Source organism: Castor canadensis, chromosome 8, assembly GCF_047511655.1.
Source record: "Castor canadensis chromosome 8, mCasCan1.hap1v2, whole genome shotgun sequence".
NCBI classification, from domain to species: Eukaryota; Metazoa; Chordata; class Mammalia; order Rodentia; family Castoridae; genus Castor; species Castor canadensis.
In genome coordinates, this window is record NC_133393.1 from 6,874,499 (window position 1) to 6,893,271 (window position 18,773).

At 33.6% G+C, this 18,773-nt stretch overlaps 1 protein-coding gene across 9 annotated transcripts in view; it reads left to right on the forward strand.

Moving 5' to 3' along the window:
• Window positions 1–18,773, forward strand: part of Pkhd1 (PKHD1 ciliary IPT domain containing fibrocystin/polyductin) — a 468,594-nt gene that overhangs the window by 293,990 nt on the left and 155,831 nt on the right. For all 9 annotated transcript variants that reach the window (XR_012450616.1, XR_012450617.1, XR_012450618.1 and 6 more), the window contains 2 exons: window positions 7,302–7,415; window positions 10,499–10,586. Coding sequence is in view for 6 of the 9 variants with exons in the window: in XM_074081972.1 (XP_073938073.1) it covers window positions 7,302–7,415; window positions 10,499–10,586 (202 nt within the window). In the remaining 3 variants the exon portion in view is untranslated. The remainder of the gene's footprint in view (window positions 1–7,301; window positions 7,416–10,498; window positions 10,587–18,773) is intronic.

The following is an 18,773-nucleotide window of genomic DNA, read 5'->3' on the forward strand; positions in this document are numbered from 1 at the left end:
GCTTTTTTCTTATAACTTCGTAATTAAATGTCTACATCTGTGAGTAGGGAGGCTATAGTATTAAAGTTTAAATGACTGCAATATGTTTATCTCCTGTATGAAAGAAGTATAAATACATACTTTCTCAATATGTATTTATATTGAGAAAAGATGATAATCTTGTACAAATCCAAATACTATTTTTATAGTCTAGGGCTGATGAAAAATGTCCAGCTCGAAGCCTAGTCAATGAACACTGGTTTGTATTTGTTTGCCCACAAATAGTTGTCTAAACTCATCTCCTTCATCCATGTCTCCTCTTAGAGAAGACATTGTTCCTACGCCTCAACCTGCTTTCCTTGTTAGAGCAGTTATCAATGACATTAACCTTATTGGCCCAAATGGTCAACTCATCGGAGGCCATTTTAAACTTGTACTTTTAAAATTGCATAGGAAAAGTTCTCCCGTAATAGTTTATAGGAATATTTCAGAGAGAGAGAATCAGGAATCATAAATTTATATAATTTAATTATAAAAACAATAATATAAAAATGTATTTTTTATATAAATAATGTGAAAGAATGACATACAAATAAAATTTACATGACTTTGTATAATTGGCTTGTTTTGTCCAGGTAACTTTGTGTAATAAATATATTCATAGTTATTTACAACTTAATAGAAAGCTCCTTGATCTGTAATTCGGCAAGGCACAGCCCACACCTTGGTGTATCTAGGGACACAGCAGTTCATTGCTTCTGTGACCTGTCACAGCCAAGTCATGTTGTCCAGTAATTATGCAAGGAACTTGGGCTTTTATCCTAAAACGTGTCACATTTTGTTTCCCAGGGCCTGTGATGGGTATTTGTCAGTCTTGTCTCACAATTGTAGCCAGAAGCCTAAGGTCATCATTAGCACCTGACTTTGATTGTCAGGCAATGAAGTACCAGGTGTATGGAAGTTTCTTTCATTGCTTCCATGATTGGGACTTTCTCAATCCTAAAGAAGAAGAAAAATCCATACGCAGTTTATTGCCTTCTGAACTGACAATTCTGTAAGGCTCATTGGATGATTAAGTAATAAGAGGGAGACAAACCTGAGAAAAGTGTAGATTAAATCATATCCTCCAGCCTCCAGCCACAATACCATTGACCAGCCAGAGAATCTTATGTGCAATGTTTGTTAAAAAATAATGGATTAGGTTAAATATATATATATATATTTTTTTTTCAAGTGTAACTATGATTAGAAAATACTACAAATACACATTCAATGTGTAAATATGTTAAATAGATATCTCCATATGGCTTATACATTAGTTAATATGGGCCATCCAGTCAACACATCAGTGCTTTTATACTGACAGTTCTGTAATCAGTTTACTAGTTGGCTGATAAAATTCAAAAGGAACATCAAAGGGATGTACTTTCAAACATGGTATAGAAAGCTTTGTCTTTTATAGACAAAAAGCATAAAATCCCATATCTGTGCTTGAAGAGTGTCTTGAAAGGCTGGCAGCCAACAGTTAAACATGTGCTTCCTAATGACATTAAGCATACAAATATCAGTTTGTTTTCTGATAGATATTATTATCGCACAAATATCACATCATTCTTGATTTTTATCTATGTGTTTTTAAGCAAAACAACAGCTCCAATATTTTTGATCTACTAAACATATTTGCAGTAATCTTTAATATTTCCAAAATCAGCTTTTTGTAAACTGTACTTTTAACTTATAAATTTCTCTAACAGTAATATAAACTCTTAGAGATTTACTTAATTTTAAAATAATGAATCACAAAATAGATTAATTGGATATTATTTACTAAATTCATTTTACATGGAAAAGACAAATAATTTAAAAAGATAAATAATTAAATGAATGAATGCATTGAGTTTTTTTTTTTGTGAGAAAATTCTTTTAAGAGGGCCTCAGTCTGAGATGAACTTTCTTTGTGTTTCCTACAGTTCTTCAGTCTGCACATTCAAATAAGCCATCACTTAATGTTTTAGCACTTTAAGAATTGGACATTGGGCTGGCAGAGTGGCTTGAGTGGTAGAACGCCTGCCAAGCAAGCACAAAGCCCTGAATTCAAGTGCCAGTATACCATTAAAAAAATAGACTACTTGCTAGAAAGAACTTGTGTTTTTAAATTTCTAAATCTAAAGACTAATTTTGAAATGTATTTCCTACTCAAATTGTTACTGCTGTTATTTTTTATTATTATTTTATGAGGCAACATTTATTGAAAACATGTTTTAAACATAGCATGTCATGCACTATTAAATGATTTAATCCTCACAAAGACAGATGACACTGCTGTGCCTATTTTACCACTTGAAAACCGGGGTCTACAGAGTTGAAGTAGTTGCTCAACCTTATGTTGGAAGATTTATACTTTATGAAAAGTATACTTATTTTTATTTTCAGTCAATTGTTGATAAATTGAGAGGTGTCATTAATTGATAAAAATTTGTCAGTGTATATAATGTCACTCTATGAGGTACTTGACATAATTATTTGATAATGATGATTGGTTTTTATAACCAGTTATTTTCAAGTAAAAAATTTTAACTAATATAGGCATTGTGCATATCGATGGATCCCAAGTCATATTTTGATACATTGTGTGATCTTCAAATTGGGGTTCATGTGCCTTTCTCCTCAAACATTTATTCTTTCTTATTTCACAAGCTGCAAGCCCAGGTATGTTCTGAGAGAACTGATTGTACTGGAGAGAGGTGTGTGAGGTGAATTGTGTCACCCACACACTGGGAATTCAAAGCTTATTCAAAAGAGAGGCTGCATTGCAACTTGATTGGTTCAGCTCTGCTTCTTACCCAGGATCTGATAGAATGTTCTGGAAGCTTTGTTGAGACAAAATAATTACAGCAGAACCCTATATCAATAGTGATGCTCTCAGCAGATGTTCAGCTTTCAACGTCATTGCCATGTGACCTGCTTCTCAGGGTCGTAAGAGGATAAATAAGAGTGATTTGAGGTCAGTTTCTTAACCATCATATTCCTGAAATTTCAAGGTTAATTCAGACAGATATATAAATTATTTAAAGATAAAATATGTTGTTTTTGTATTCAGTGAACAGCACTGGAAAAATTATTCCTGAGATATATGTCTGCAATTTTGACCAGTTTCCATTCTTTAGAAAAGCTTATTGATGTGTTCTTGAAAGTCACTTAATAAATGTTCAATTTATTGGAAAACATGATACACATTTACAAAAAATTTCATAAAATAAAAAATATACAGCTTAATTAAACTTTATACAACTATTCTAGTGGGAATGCAGTAAGCTCTAACTGTTGTTTTAGTTTTCACTTCCCTTATTTCTAAGGAGATTGACCACTTTTTATATTTGTCATTTCTGTATGAGAGGATCTTGTGAAGTAGCTGTTCTTTTCATGACATTATCTGTTTCATATTGATTAACTAAAGTCACTTATACATTTTTGGCTATATCTTTTGTTGGTAATACAGTCAAATGCTCAAATGAATTTTCCTATTCTGTGTCTTGAGTTTTCATGGGAATTTATTTTCGTAGGCTGGCATTGAACACAGGGCCTTGGACAAGTTCTCTACCACTGGGACACAGTCATGGTATTTTCTCATTTTACAGCTCTTTTCATGGTGTCTTGATAAATGGAAAATCTTTATTTTGATGTAGCTTACTTTATAAACCTTTTCATTATGAATTATATATTTGAATAAACTATAGTCAGAAAGCATATGGTTTATAATTCCAATCCTTTTAAATTGGTTAAACCAGCTTTATGGTTATTGTATAATCAGTTTTTAAGTGTGCATGTTCAAAAGAGTTTGCTTTCATTGTGAGTCTAGTTTTCCATCCATACCTGTTTTGTGACCTTGCTAAGAACATTGTTTAATTCTGCAGTATTCTTAGTATTTGTAACATATTCTATGAATAACTGTATTGATTTTACCACTGCTATAGACATGTCCATTTCCACTGTGGCTCTCTCAATTTTGCTTTATATGTTTAAAAACTATAATGCAAGCCTGTATGTTTTAAGATTGTTATAACTTACTGATGAAGTGAATGTTTAATTATTCTAGGGTGTTTAACTCTATTTCCCATTGTTTTCTGTGGGACAGTTGGTTAAAAACTGACTAGTTTTCCATTTTTATGTAAAATATCTTCACTTATTTATTTATTTTTATTATCATATTACCATACTGGAGGTACAATGTGAAATGAAGTTCTTACAGTATATCATAGTCAAATTCACCCCCTCCATCCTTCTTTATCCCCTCCTCCCCTATTCCTGGAATAGTTTCAACATGACTCATTTTTCTATTTTCGTTCAGGGGTACATAATACTTCTAGTAAATTCATCCCCCTGTACATCCTTTCCTTATATTCTTCCCCTTTCTACCGGTAGCAACGCAGACAATTCTGCTGGCAATATGACCTTTCTTCTTTCAGCTCATCCACAAAAGGAGATAATTAGGTAAAAGCCACTAACTGTAGTTTTAAAGTAAAAAGGTAAAACATGGTATATTGTGATAGCTGAAGGGGATCACTTAACCTGGACTTAGTCAACAAGTTGAAAAGATGTGGAAAAAGGTGGCACCTGAGCTGGGTTTGAAAGTAAGTAAGAGTTACTTTCAAAAGTGGCAGCGTCGCAGGCAGAGGAGTGAGGCAAGGTGGCAGGTGGCAGGCTTAGGTTCTTACATGGCTCAGCCACTGTGTGCGTTAGAGAGACTGGGAAGGAGCGGGCTCTACAGACAATGGTGTTTCTCATTCTTTGGTATTTCAAAGCTTTTTAAAATAAATGTTTGCCATTATAAATAAGTAAATAACATTTCAAGGAAGAGTTTTCAGCACTAATCTTTATCCACATTCCACAGAGACTATTTAAGACAAATTCCTTGAAGTAAAATTGTTGTCACAAGAGGCACAGCCATTTTCATGTGCAAAAGGGGATCTCTGATTCAAGATCACAGTAGATTTTTAGAAGTCAATTTGTATGGAGCTAAGTGCTAAAGGAATCTTAGACATTAGGAAGAATGAAGGTGAAGAGCGTAAATGACTGAGGGCTCTCATGAGCACAGCAAGAGTTGAGAGTTGGTCAGTAATCCAGTTTTAGTTGGCTGAGAACAAGGTATGGGGAATCTTGTTGACAGAGTGGTCTTTAAGTGTAAATTAGGATTACTAGGATTATATATGATTTCATCAAAAGACTTAGCTAATAAAATAATAAAAGGTTTTCCCCCTTTTTCTTACCTTTTGAAGTTTATAGAATACATTTGCACCATATTCCCCAAATCAATAATGGCTATCTTTCATAGAGCAGAACTGATTTTCTTCCATCTCCGCAGGTGATTTTAGCATCTGGAACCTATTCTGTTTCTCTTCCACCGCCCACCATCATGCTAAATAATATCAACCTTGCCTTACTTGCCTCCTATTCCTCCACATCCATGTGTCCTAGAATGGTACTTATTAAGTCTGAGACCCAACTTCACCATGTAACATCTGTGTAATTCCTGACAAGTTATTTAACCTTTCTTTGCCTCAGTTTCCTCATGAAAACCTCTACACTCTTCATCAGAGGCCTGTGAAAATTGAATGAAACCATGCCTGGGAAAAATCTGGAACGTCTCTGCACCACAAAGAAAATTATTTTTCTTCCCTTTATGAGTCTTCAAACTCCTCCAGGTTTTACATGCTTCTTGCTATAGTTTAGAGCAGCTTGATGCAGCTTTCCAAAGATAAACCAAGGATGAACTGCTTTTTCCTGAAAGTTGTCTTTAGACATACGTGTACATGGCCACCCTCATTTACAGGCAAAAATCCATGGTGAAAAAGGTGCCTCTTCTTTCTTTGCTATGTTTGAGAATATAATGATCACAGCCTTTATTTATTTATTTATTTTAACTTAGTATTTTATTTTATTTTATTTATTTTTTTCCCTTTAAAGCTTCCCATCCACCAGCTCTTACAAATTCAGGAAACACTGCATTTTAATATTAGAATAGCACATATTTCCATCTTTTACCATGGCCTTGTTTCTCTTGTCTTCATTCTTCCCTTCCCCCCATGTTAACAAAAGAATCCAAACTCTGGTCACTTCAGATACCAAAATATCACGGCAGGCTGACTAATTTTGCCCAGACTTTCTGTGAAAGCTCCACATGTGTTGCATAATTGATTTAATCTCTGATTTTAGAGAAACACTGAACTCTTTTTATAGGACTCTTGCATATATTTCTCTAGGGCAAAAACTGTCCTACTTTTTTCTCTCTGGTATCTGTTTAGTACTAGGCCATTTTTTTCCTCTAAGACTTTAAACTACCCTCCGTGAAATAAATGAAATCACAGTTGGAAAACAGCTTACTGGACAGACTTATAACCACAAGATAAGAGCGGCACCATACACATTTGCTTAAAATTCTCCTCCTCCTCCCTGCTTCCCTTCTTGCTCTAGTGCATCTTTGGGCTAAAAGATGCCTCCATCCCTCAGTAGAGGGCTGGCATTACCTGCACAGAGCACCAGTTTACCTCAGTGTTGAACTGGAGACACACAGGCTGTGATTTCTAATCTTTGCTCACCCATTGACCTACTGTATGGTTGCATGCAGATTTACTCAGATTGACTTGCCTAAGTCTTGCTTTCAGCCTCCTGGAACAATGGATATAAAGGCTAGACTGTGGAGACAGGGATGAGACCTTGAGCCTTTTGGCTAACCAGCTGCATGTGAAATGACACTGAGGAGAGAGGATGATTTTATGCTTTTGGAACAAAATGACATTTTGACACTAGCCTAAAGGACAACTAGGTGATTTTAAGTTCACCAGTTATTTTGTATTGTATTTGGAAACCCCATTTTGTTTATTTGTGTTTTCAGGAAATTTCTAAACCAGGAAGTCTCATTTGATAGCAGATAGTTTTTGTGAAAGTGTTTGATCCACTATATAATTTGGAGGACTTCCTTTGCAAGAGATCTGGTGAAAACTTGCCATGTCTCTGAAACACTGACTGAGAACTGATATTATTGTCACTTCTGCTCAAATTTCATTAGCCAAAGCAAGTCAAACGACAGTCTAAATATTAGTAGGTCAGGAAAGTAAACTCTGATCTAATAAAGAAAACACTGTGACTATTTGCTGCACACTAAGCCAAATCTCCTTCAGGGATGTTTACTGAATGCCATTTTTTTCTTACTTTTATATGACCATTGGCTCTTCTCCAAATAATCTACTTTATAGTATGTACTTTACACTCTCTTTTAATTTCAAATTACTTTGTGTGATATCCTTTTCTTTGTAAACAAACAGGTACTTTAGAAAATCCCCTAGAAAAAGAACAAAAGCTTCTGATTCTGCTTCGAGCCTCAGAAGGAATCTTCTGTGACCGTTTCAATGGAATTCATATTGATGCAGGAACAATTGGTAAGAGTATAATATAAAATAATATAAAATATAAAAAATGTAATAAGTGTGTCTGTATCTGATAGTGAAGTACCATCCATAGGCCATCTACTAAATTCCAGGCACTCTTCCAGATAAGTTATGTTTACTATTTCACTTACTAGATCTCCTATGAATACTGTCCATTTTACAGATATCAAAACTAAGACTCAGAGAAGATGAACAATATGCAGTATGCTATACAATTTTATAGTATCAGAAATTAGATTTATTTCCAGATTGGTCAGACACCAAAGTCTAGATGAAGAAGTTCTATCTTCAGCTGTAAATACCATGTGGTTATTCCAAATTATGGAATCAGCCTAGATACTCATCAATGGATGAATGGATAAAGAAAATGTGGCATATATACACAATGGAGTATTATTCAGCCATAAAGAAGAATACAGTTTTGTTGTTTACATGAAAATGAATGGAACTGGAGATCTTCATGTTAAGCAAAATAAGACAGAAAGACTCAGAAAGACAACTACCACATGTTTTCTCTCATACATAGAATATCTAGATATTTTTTTAAAGACATGAAAATAGAAGGAGGATGATTTGGGGAGAAACAGGACCAGTGGTGATGGTAGGGGGGGCAAGAAACCATAATAGAAGAGTGGATATGATCAGAGTTCATTGTATACATGCATGAAAATGTCATAACAAGACCCATGTTTTTCTTTATCATTAGCATATATTACAAACAATGGGTAAACAGATCTACAGATTACTAAGGTGCATTCACTGTTGACAGTTTCTTCATTAATTTTGCCATAATTCAAATCCTATTTTAAATTTGGTCTACATAATAGTACAGAAACTGTAACTGGCCCATGTAACCATGATATGTGGCATCTAAAACAACCTTGGTTTAAGGGGTAAGGCAGTGTTCATCAGATTTCAGATATTTTCTTTTGGGCGCTGGGCGGGCACCTATTCTTATAAGTAAAGAGAGATGAGTCTCTGAATGTTCACATTTTTCAAAACTGGATTCCTTTTACTTATATCCTTATAGAGTAGTAGAAGTAATTCAGTTCTCTGTGCATTAGTATGTTTTCAAATGTTAGTTGTTATGTGGCTTAAGTGTGCTACTCTAATCAGCCAGGATTCTGATTTCATTGGGTCTTCCTTTTGATGCACTATTGTGCTAGATGTTTGCAAGTCCACTGCCTTATCTTATGACAAAAGATGAAAAAGCCATTTTAAATGAGGTTTCTGAACATTATGGGATGCAAAGATTAGGATAGTTTGACATCTGTTGACTTAGTCCCAAAACAGTATTACATACACATCGTTATTACATACTACTTTGGTGGTGCTTTAAAGTTTCTTATGAGTTTTTCATGCATCTTATCTTTCTGATAAAATAAGGTTGAAGAATTTTTGTTTTTTTCCCAGTTGACAAAGTGGAAATGTTGTGAAAGGAACACTCGATCTCTCTGGTCCAAGGAGTGATCAAATTGGATCAAACTTTAGTTAAGAGTATACATGGATACATGTCCTGATCCCTGACCCCTGCCATATGGTCAAGCTAGTGATTTTAAATTTTCCTCTGATACTAAATTGTAATAAAGAATATAACATTTGCTTCCCTGCTTGCTTAAATTTTTATGGTATCCTAAGTAAATGACAGATTTTAATCCTTTTAAATCCTTGAAACAACTAAGAGATGGTGTCATTTTACAATAAACCTTTGATTTTTGGAAATGACCAAGAAATCTGTTTTTCTGGTCAATTGAATTTTCTGCATAATTCAAATTTAAGGACACAAACTGCTTTTTGTTATAAACCTTGTTGCTGGAAATCTCACTAAATTACTCCAGGATCCTTTTGTGCCTAGCTGACTTAACATATGGTGAAAAAAATGTGCCTTTTATGAAATAGATTCATAAAACTATGTTATAAAAGCTATGTCCAAAAAGTGAGATTCTGTTTACACACATTGATTCTGATTTTAGTTTTATCTTACAACTTTTTTTCTGAATCCAGTCTTGAACTATTTGAACATTCTTTTTAAAAATTATAGATTTTTATATAAGGACTTGATTAGATTTTAATTTTTGGACCACGCTAGATGGAAAACTAAAGCATAATATTAATATCACAGTGGTATTTGCTGCTTTTATTTGTGCATTTTCCTGCCAAATGTTGTGAACATTTTAGATTTTTAGATTAGTGGTTTACAACCAAATGGGATGAGCTAATGCAGGAATATACAGCCAATTCATTTGGTGCAGGAAGAGAATATTAAAACTCCCAATCAAGCATGTATGAATATGTTCATATATATGTATATTTACTTATCTAAAATGAAAAAATATTACGTAAGTAAAATAAATGTACATGTGTTATGAATACATGATTCATATTTTTTTATTGCTGAGTTTCATGGTCACAATGTTTTTAGATTACTAGAATATGAGGAATTATGCTTAATGTGCTTGAAAATGTCAATGAACTATATAAGAGGAAAGACCTGAAGGAATGGAGTTAGGCTGCATCAAGCATGTCCCTGGTAAGACTTTAATTTGTGAGTCTGAAATAAATTATATTTTGAAACAAAAGACCTAGAGGTCTCTCTCTTGATATCTGTAACAAGACAAAATATTAAGTCCAACCACTGAAAACAAAGCTAGTAGCACCAAAATCCTATCCTCAGGAAATAAAATTAGGCTTGCCTCTAGGAGAATGTAGTGTATAACATAAAATATCAAAACCAGTTAACTTCTAACAGAATTGCAAATGGTCTTAGTCACTTAATGGTAGGAGGGAATTCCTCTTCAAATTTAACTAGCTAGCCATTAAAGTGGTCTGTTTCCCAGCATTCACAGCATTGTGATCTGATAGAGCACCCTTTCCTTTATAGATTTTGAGAGAACACATCTCACAGTTGTATTTGACATACTGTAAAATATGGCACTTAAATATTCTTCTTTTCTGGTTAGATGGACACATTTAGACATAGTTCTGTATCATGTATTTTGCACATTAACCTCTCAGATGGCCTTAATAATGGTGGAGGATTTTCCTACTCATCTGTTGCTTCTTGAATTTTTCAGGTGTTTATGGGAAAGTTCAGCTTTACAGTGCTTATTCTAAGAAATCCTGGACACATCTTGGAGCTGATATTGCCTCAGGAAATGAGAGGTAAGGAATGAATAAGTCAGGGACTTTATTTTTTGGTTTAGCTTGCATTTGCTTAAGGTTTTATTACAATATGAGATTGAATTTTGGATTAATCTTCACAATTAAAGGTTAAGTGGAAAAATAAGGGACTAGAATGGATTTTTAAAAATCTTTGAATATAGGAGAACAAAACATGCAAAAGATAGGGGAAGAACATAGTTTATTGCAGGAGTACGTTTTAGATAATACATGTTTATTGTTGTCAATAAAATCTAAAAGTGTATGGATTCCATGAGAGAAGAGGTGAAGTATGAGTTGAGAATAAAATAGTATGTGTTTAAAAGGTAGCAGGTAAAGATGTTGATAGACATAAAATGAATGAGATGAAACACATGAAGAATCTTATGAAATATAAGACATGGTAAAGAATAGAGTCACCACTGGCTCAAAGTGAACAGGTGAGGTAAAGGACAAACTGATCTACCATGACTCTAAAGATAAGATGGGGAGATAAAATAATGAAAGATAAGATAGAAAGAGATCAGCAAATGGAAATCTGCATACAGGTGACTGTACTATTAAACAAGAAGTTAGAGTATAAGAAAAAAGGATAATAAAAACTATAACAAATTCATACAGAAAACGTGGGAGAAAATTAGATGTAACTTGAACAGATGAACATCGAGAGTCATGATGTCACATCATTACCGTGGCACAAGAAGAAAACAGGGACAAAAGAAAAGCAGAGTGGAGCATAAAGCCTGCTGGTCTTCGAATTCTCATCTGTACCATTACAGAAGGAAATAAGAAGGGGGTGGTGTGACATCTGCAAACACTCAGGAGAAACAAGCTTACAGCTACAGAAACAAAGAAGGCAAATTTTGCTTGGGAAGAACTGACAAAAATGCAAAACTGTGTTAAAATAAACATATTAAACTGAATTTAAAATTCAAGGATAGGAATAAAGCCCCCAAATAATATAAAAGACTAATGGTAAGCATTAAAATATTTTAAATACAGTGCTATAAATAGGGTGTACACTGAAATCCTTACAATGAGACATTCTAATAACTGTTTTTATAAAACTACACAAAACTCATACATTTAATGTAGCAGTCAAGATTATGTGAGGCCTGAGCAGGAGCTGGTATTGCTGTTTTGAGGCAGACAATCTTTTCCTCAGGGAAATCTCAGTTTTGCTTTTAAGGCTTATAAGCTGATTGATGAGGTCTACCCATATCATCAAGGATAATCCTCTTTACTCAAACTCAATTGATTATTTTAACCATATGTACAGAATACTCTCACAAACACCTAGATGAGTGCTTGAATAATTAGGTATATAGCTTAATAATGTTGACACAAATATTAATCATAGCAGTTTGAAACCCTCACATAAAAATCTGAGACTATAGCCATGGGAGGGAAACTGAAAATGGCGCGTAATAGTGCCATGAAAAGTAGACAAAGTTAGTTTGTTCTACTGCAATTTTAACTTTCTGTGTGGCTGTATTGGTGTTTGAACTGATGGCTTTATGCTTGCTAGACAAGTGCTCTCTCACTTGAGCCATGCCTGCAGTCCCTTTTGCTCTAGTTACTTTTGAGATAGGGTCTCGCTTTTTGCTGGGGTCTGTGATCCCTGTATTTACATTTCCCACTGTAACTGGTAGCTGGGATGACAGGCACATATAGCCACACTAAGCTTTTTCCAGTGAGATGCTAAATTTTTTTTTTTTTGGACAGGACTGGCCACAAATCTTGATCCTCTTGATTTTTGCCCTCCTAAATAGCTGGAATTACAGGCTTGAGCCACTGTGCCTGACTTTTTGTTCAAGTAGAATTTAAAATAGGTTATGTACCCTTTCAAATCACCAGACTTAAAAAAGGAACTCACAAAATAAATAGGAAAAGAGAAGAAAACGAAATGGTAAGTGAACAAAACAACAAAAAAGTAAATAAAAAGTAGAAGAATGTAAGAATAAATCTGTCACTTGTAAAAATAAAGTATTTATATGGCCATCTGACCTTAGACAAAGGAGCAAAAAACATATACACTAGAGAAAAGACAACCTCTTCAACAAATGGTGTTGAGAAAACTGGTTATCTATATGCAGAAAACTGAAACTAAATCACTTTCTCTCACTCTGTACAAAAGTCAATGCCAAATGGATCAAGAATCTTAACATAAGACCTGAAACTTTGTAACTACTATAGGAAAAAACAGGGAAAACTCTGGAAGGCATAGTTAAACTTTTTTTTTTTTTACTGAATAGCACTCCAGGTGTCCAGGAAATAAATGGCAAGAATTAACAATTAGGACTGCATCAAATTAAAAAGTTTCTGTGCATCAAAAGAAACAGTCACCTGAATCAAAAGACAACCCACAGTATGGGACGAAATCTTTGCCAGCTACTCCATCGATGAAGGATTAATATCCAGAATATACAAAGAGCTCAAAAAACTAAACAGCAAAAGAACAAACAGTCCAACTAATAAAAAGCAAGTGAATTGAAAAAGCAGTTCTCAAAAGAAGAAATGCACCTGGGCAATAAATACATGTTTGACATCCTTAACCACAAAGGAAATGCAAAGTAAAACCACACTGAGATTCCATCTCACCCCAGTCAGAATGGCCATCCTCAAAAAAACAGACAACAAAATGCTGGTGAGGATTTTGGGGGAAAGGAACCCTCTTACACTGTGTGGTGAGAATGTTAACTGGGGCAAACACTTTGGAAATCAGAACGGAAGCTCTTCCAGAAACTAAAAGTAGACCTGCCTCCTGACTACATCATACCACTCAGGCGTACATTCAGAGTGTAAATTAATACGAAGAGAGGTCCTGCGCACCATGTTTAGTGCCGCTCTCTTCACAAGAGCCGAGCTGTGGGATCAGTCCAGGTGCCCAGCAACTGATGCATGTATGAAATGATCACAATGAACCCCCATGTATTATTAATGCACACCAATTCAAAAATATAAAAAAATGATTAAAACTTTACTAATATTATCCTATATAGAAGAAATGAGTTAAAAACAGAAGTACAACCAGACCTTTGTATTGGAGAAAAATTTAGAACCAATCTATAAAAAATTAAAGTTAAATATTGGATTCAAATGTATTATTTAAATATTAAAACAAATAAGAAATTTAATTGAAATTATTAATAATAAGGTAAAAATAAAAATAAATACATCAAATTGGTGAAACTATTGTACTTTATATTGACAAACACTTCATTTTCCAATGAGATCTTAATAGGACAGTTTTATATCAGATAACATAGTATAAATACATATAAACCAAATGTCTAAAAAATATAAGGAAAATTGACAGAAACAAAAATAGTAATCAAAGACATTTACTTACCTCGTTCAGTTCTTAATCTTTTAATTAAGTAAAAATATGAATGGTATAGTCAATTTCATTTAAAATCAAACTCTTTATATAGTATGTTCTTTAATAAACTTTAGTGCTATTAGGACATGGTTACAATATTATGAACGTAGAGATTAAGCAACATATACACAAACAACCTGAATTTCCCAGAAGAATTTTACCATTTGGGAAATGACCAGTAATAAACTACCTTTGAGACATGGCAGAACGTGCCAGTACGTTAGATGCTTCCTTGACTGGATGACAGCACAGAAATAATCTAAGCTGTCAACATGAAAGGACAGAAACAAGTCCAAAAAAAGCAAGAAATGAAATAAATGAATAAAATAAGTAAACAATAAGTCTAATTAAATCGATCAGTATAAGATAAACGCAGAAATGGTGAATTAAAAAATAGAGCTGAATTTTTATCTTAATTTTTTATGTTCTTTTTTTAGTATATTATTATTGTACTGGGGAGCATTGTGACATTTAAAAAAGTTCTTATAATATATTATAGTTGAATTCACCCCCTCGATCATTCTGCTTTGTCTCCCTCCCCAATTTTGGAATAGTTTCAACAGGTCTCATTTTTCTATTTTCATACATGACTACATAATAATTCTACAATCAAAGATTATTAGTGACTTAATCACTAATAACTTTAATCATGCAAGAGACCAAATATATATATTAGAAAATTCAATTATAACAGATGAATTATAAAAGATGAAAATTGTAATGTTACATAAAATGTGTATGTATATAACATCACTGAAAGTTTTAAAAAAATAAATTTTATAGGTAGGAGAATAATTTTCACAACTGGAAAAGAAGAGTTCCATAATATTGAATTGCATAAAGTTATCAAAGATTATCCTGAGGAATAGATTTGCCATATATATATATATCAGATACCTTCTATATGCATATCATCAGAAGACATGTACAGCTTCCCAATTAATTTTCGGGAGTAAGCATGAAATAAGTCTTTAAACAGTAGCTAAAGATGATGAAAATTTGCCACAAATTTAACAACATTCAAATATAAGTAGAATCCAAATATTCCTAATTAATATAGCACCAAATCAAGTCCAGTATAAAGAAGAGAGAAAAAAAGATCATGACTGAGAGGGATTTATTCAGATAAGCAAGGATGGTTCAAAGTGAAGTAGCGCATTTATATAATGCCTCTCAGAACACACATATTAAGACCATCATCAGCTTGGCACAAAACACAAATGAGTTAAATAAATTTAACAGAATTATACAGTAAGCAGTGTATTAAAACTACAAGGCTACCTCCTTTAAATCACTGTTTCTTAATCGAGTGCCTTCGCCAAATGACAATCTCTGCTTTAAATAAGAAAATAGGCAGGAGGTATAGTTTCATGGTAGAGCACTGGCCTTGCCTGTGCAAGGCCCTGCATGCTATCTATACCAAGCCCCACAATAGTCAATCAATCAAAATAAATAATAATTCAAAAACTACTGAAGAATCCCTCTCAAACAAATAGCTTTCTATTTTATGAAAAAACTGACCTTAAAACTTTCTGTGTAGTTGAGTGGAGGGGGCCCCATAGTTCAGCTTACCCAGGAGGGTGAGGCACGAGGATCACAAGAGAGAAGTTTGAGGACAGCCTGAAAAACACAGTGAGATCTCAAAACAAAGCAAAATAAAACAACAAAAAAACCCTCATATTCACAACACTCCACAAGTATTATTAAAGTTTAAGTCAGTGTATTCAGGCAAGGAAAATGTATCAACTAATGAAAGAATTCAAATTATTATTTTTGGCATATAAACATTTTCTCCTATTAAAACTAGAAAACCATCTGACACAAATAAAATGTACAAATCAATAGCCTTTTGATATAAAAACAATAAAGCTTTAAATTTTAATGTAAAATTCAATTCAAAATTTACATTTAAAATCCCTAGTAGGAAACGTAAGGAAAACTACAGGACCAGTAGGAGGAAATCTGTAAGATGGAGTTCAGTGGCATAAAAGGAGCTGAAAAAAAGGTGATGTATGAAATAGACTGAGTCTCAAATCTAATGCAACATCAATCACAACAGAAAGGTATGTATTAGAATCTATGCATTACTTTTAAGATTTTTGGAACAATAAACACCTGAAAGTAGCCAAACATTAGCAGTTATTTATTTTGTTTAAATAGTAGAGAGGGTTAAACTGATTAAAGCACAATGTATTTACAGGTAAAATAACAAGGCAAAACCCACTGAAATGAACATATACTTAAACAATAAAAGACAGGAAGGTTGAACAGGTCATGTTAAGAGGAGAGAGTTAATGGGAGGGGAGAGTAAATGCAGAGGGTAAAGAAGGGTGAATATGGTTGATGTATTTTCTATATGTATATAAATATGGAACATTGAACCTCTTGAAGTCATTTTAAGGAGGGGAAGAGTGAGAATAATGGAGTGGAGGAACCAACTCTGGTACATTAGTGCATATATGGAAATGTCACAATGGAAACTCCTGTACAACTATTATATACTAATGAAAATGTTAAAAAATAATATAAAATAAATCCTTGCATTTAATGTAAGGAAAGTAATGAGTTATTAGCACTAAAACTGAAGAAAATGTCTAGAAATGAACTCAGACATGCATTACTGTACTACTTAAAATTTGAATAAATGAGCTTTTGAACTTTGTTAAAAGTTACTGGAGTAGTTGGCAAAGGTTCGGGGAAAATATAACATTAGATTGTCACTCTATGAATTACTCTGAAATAAATTGGATTAAATAATATTTAGATGGATTCAAAAAATCAAATATTCAAGAATAAAAGACCCAGATATGAATCCATACAGCTACATCCACTTGATTTTTTACAAAGATGACAAAAGCATAGGATGGAGAAAAGACAGCCTCTTCAATAAATGTTGCTGGCAATACTGAATATCTGCATGCAAAGAACTGAAACTAGATCCATGTCTTTCAGTCTCTACAAGTATCAACTCAAAGTTGATTAAGTCCTTAATATAAGACCTGAAATGTTGAAGCTAGTGCAGGAAAGAGCAAGGAATACTTTGGAATTAATAGGCATAGGAAATGACTTCCTAAATAGAACTCAAAAGGCTCAGCAACTAAGAGAAATAATTGATAAGAGGGACTACATGAAATTAAAAAGCTTCTGCACAACAAAAGAAATGGTTCCCATATTAAAAAGGCTTCCCATGGAATGGGAGAAAATCTTTGCCAGCTATACATCTGACAAGGCTTTTATAACCTAAATATATAGGGAACTCAAACAACTAAACTCCTCAAAAATACACAATGAAGAAATAGGCAAATGTGATGGAAAGATCTTTTTCAAAGAAAGAAGTCCAAATGGCCAAAAAGCAAATGAAGAAATGTTCAAAATACCTGGGCATAAAGAAAATGCAAATCAAAATGACATTTAGATTCCACATCACTCCTGTTAGAATGCTACCATGAAGAACACCACCACCAACAAATGTTGGTGAGGATGTGGGGAAAAAGGAACCCTTATACACTGCTGGTGGGAATGCAAGTTAGTACAACCACTATGGAAAACAGTATGGAAACTCCTTAAAAATCTAAAACTAGAACTGCCATATGGTCCAGCAATATCACTCCTAGGGATATACCCAAAGGAATGTAAGTCGAATTACCATAAAGACACCTGTGCACACATGTTTATTGCAGCATTATTCACAATTAGCTATAAGCTATGGAAGCAGCCAAGATGCTCCACTACTGACAAATGGATTAAGAAAATGTCTTTATATGTAATGGAATTTTATTCAGCCGTAAAGAAGAATGAAATTTTGTCACTTGCAGGTAAATGGAGGGACCTGAAGAACATCATTTTAAGTGTAGTTAGCCAGGTTCAGAAAGCCAAAGGTGGCATGTTTTCTCTCATATGTGGAATACAGACCTAATACAAATACAAGCAATCTTATGAAAAACAGATCATGCAAAGAGGTGGTCACATGTGAGAGAGGAGAATAAAAGAAGGAAGTTAAGAAGGTAAATATATTTGATGTACTTCCTATACAAGAATTAATATAGAAATTTTAAACCTGTTGAACTCACCATAAGAAGAGGATTAAGGTAGAAAAGACAAAAATAGAGGGGAGGAACCACTTGTGGTTATTAATACATAAATACATGGAAATGTCACAAGGAAACTCCCTGTATAAACTATCTTAAACAAACAAAATTGTCATTTTTTTCTTTACAAAATCCGAGAACAGGAGGGCAGAACTAGTCCTGTCTGGGGTGTTGGTACCATTGAGAAGGGTAAGGAGGTGGGGACAGGGTGTAGGAGGGTGACTATGGTGCAAATACCATGTATACATGTATGTAAATGGAAAAATGAGACCTCTTGAAACTATTCCTGAATTAGGGGAGGAGGAAATAAAGGAGAATGAAGGAGTGGTGAATTCAACTATGAAACATTTGATATATTGTAAGAACTTTTATAAATGTCATAATGTACCTTCAGCACAACAATAAAAAATAAAATGTTCAAAATTAAAGCCATAGTATTATTGAAAAAACTTAAGTATTGTGTAACTTAAATTAGGGAAGACTTCTCTGTTCATGACAAGCAACGAAACTACCACGACAATAAGAAATAATAAATTTGACACCATAGCAATGTCAATGTTTCCCCTTGTTAGCTTTTAAATGCAAGGGAAGATGGTGAACTATACAATATTTGCAACTTGAATAGTACAGATATAGAACTAGTTCTTTTAATATCTTAAAAATTCAAGAAAAAGAAAAAAGAAAAACACCATGACCATATCAGAAGAGTAAATTCTGAAA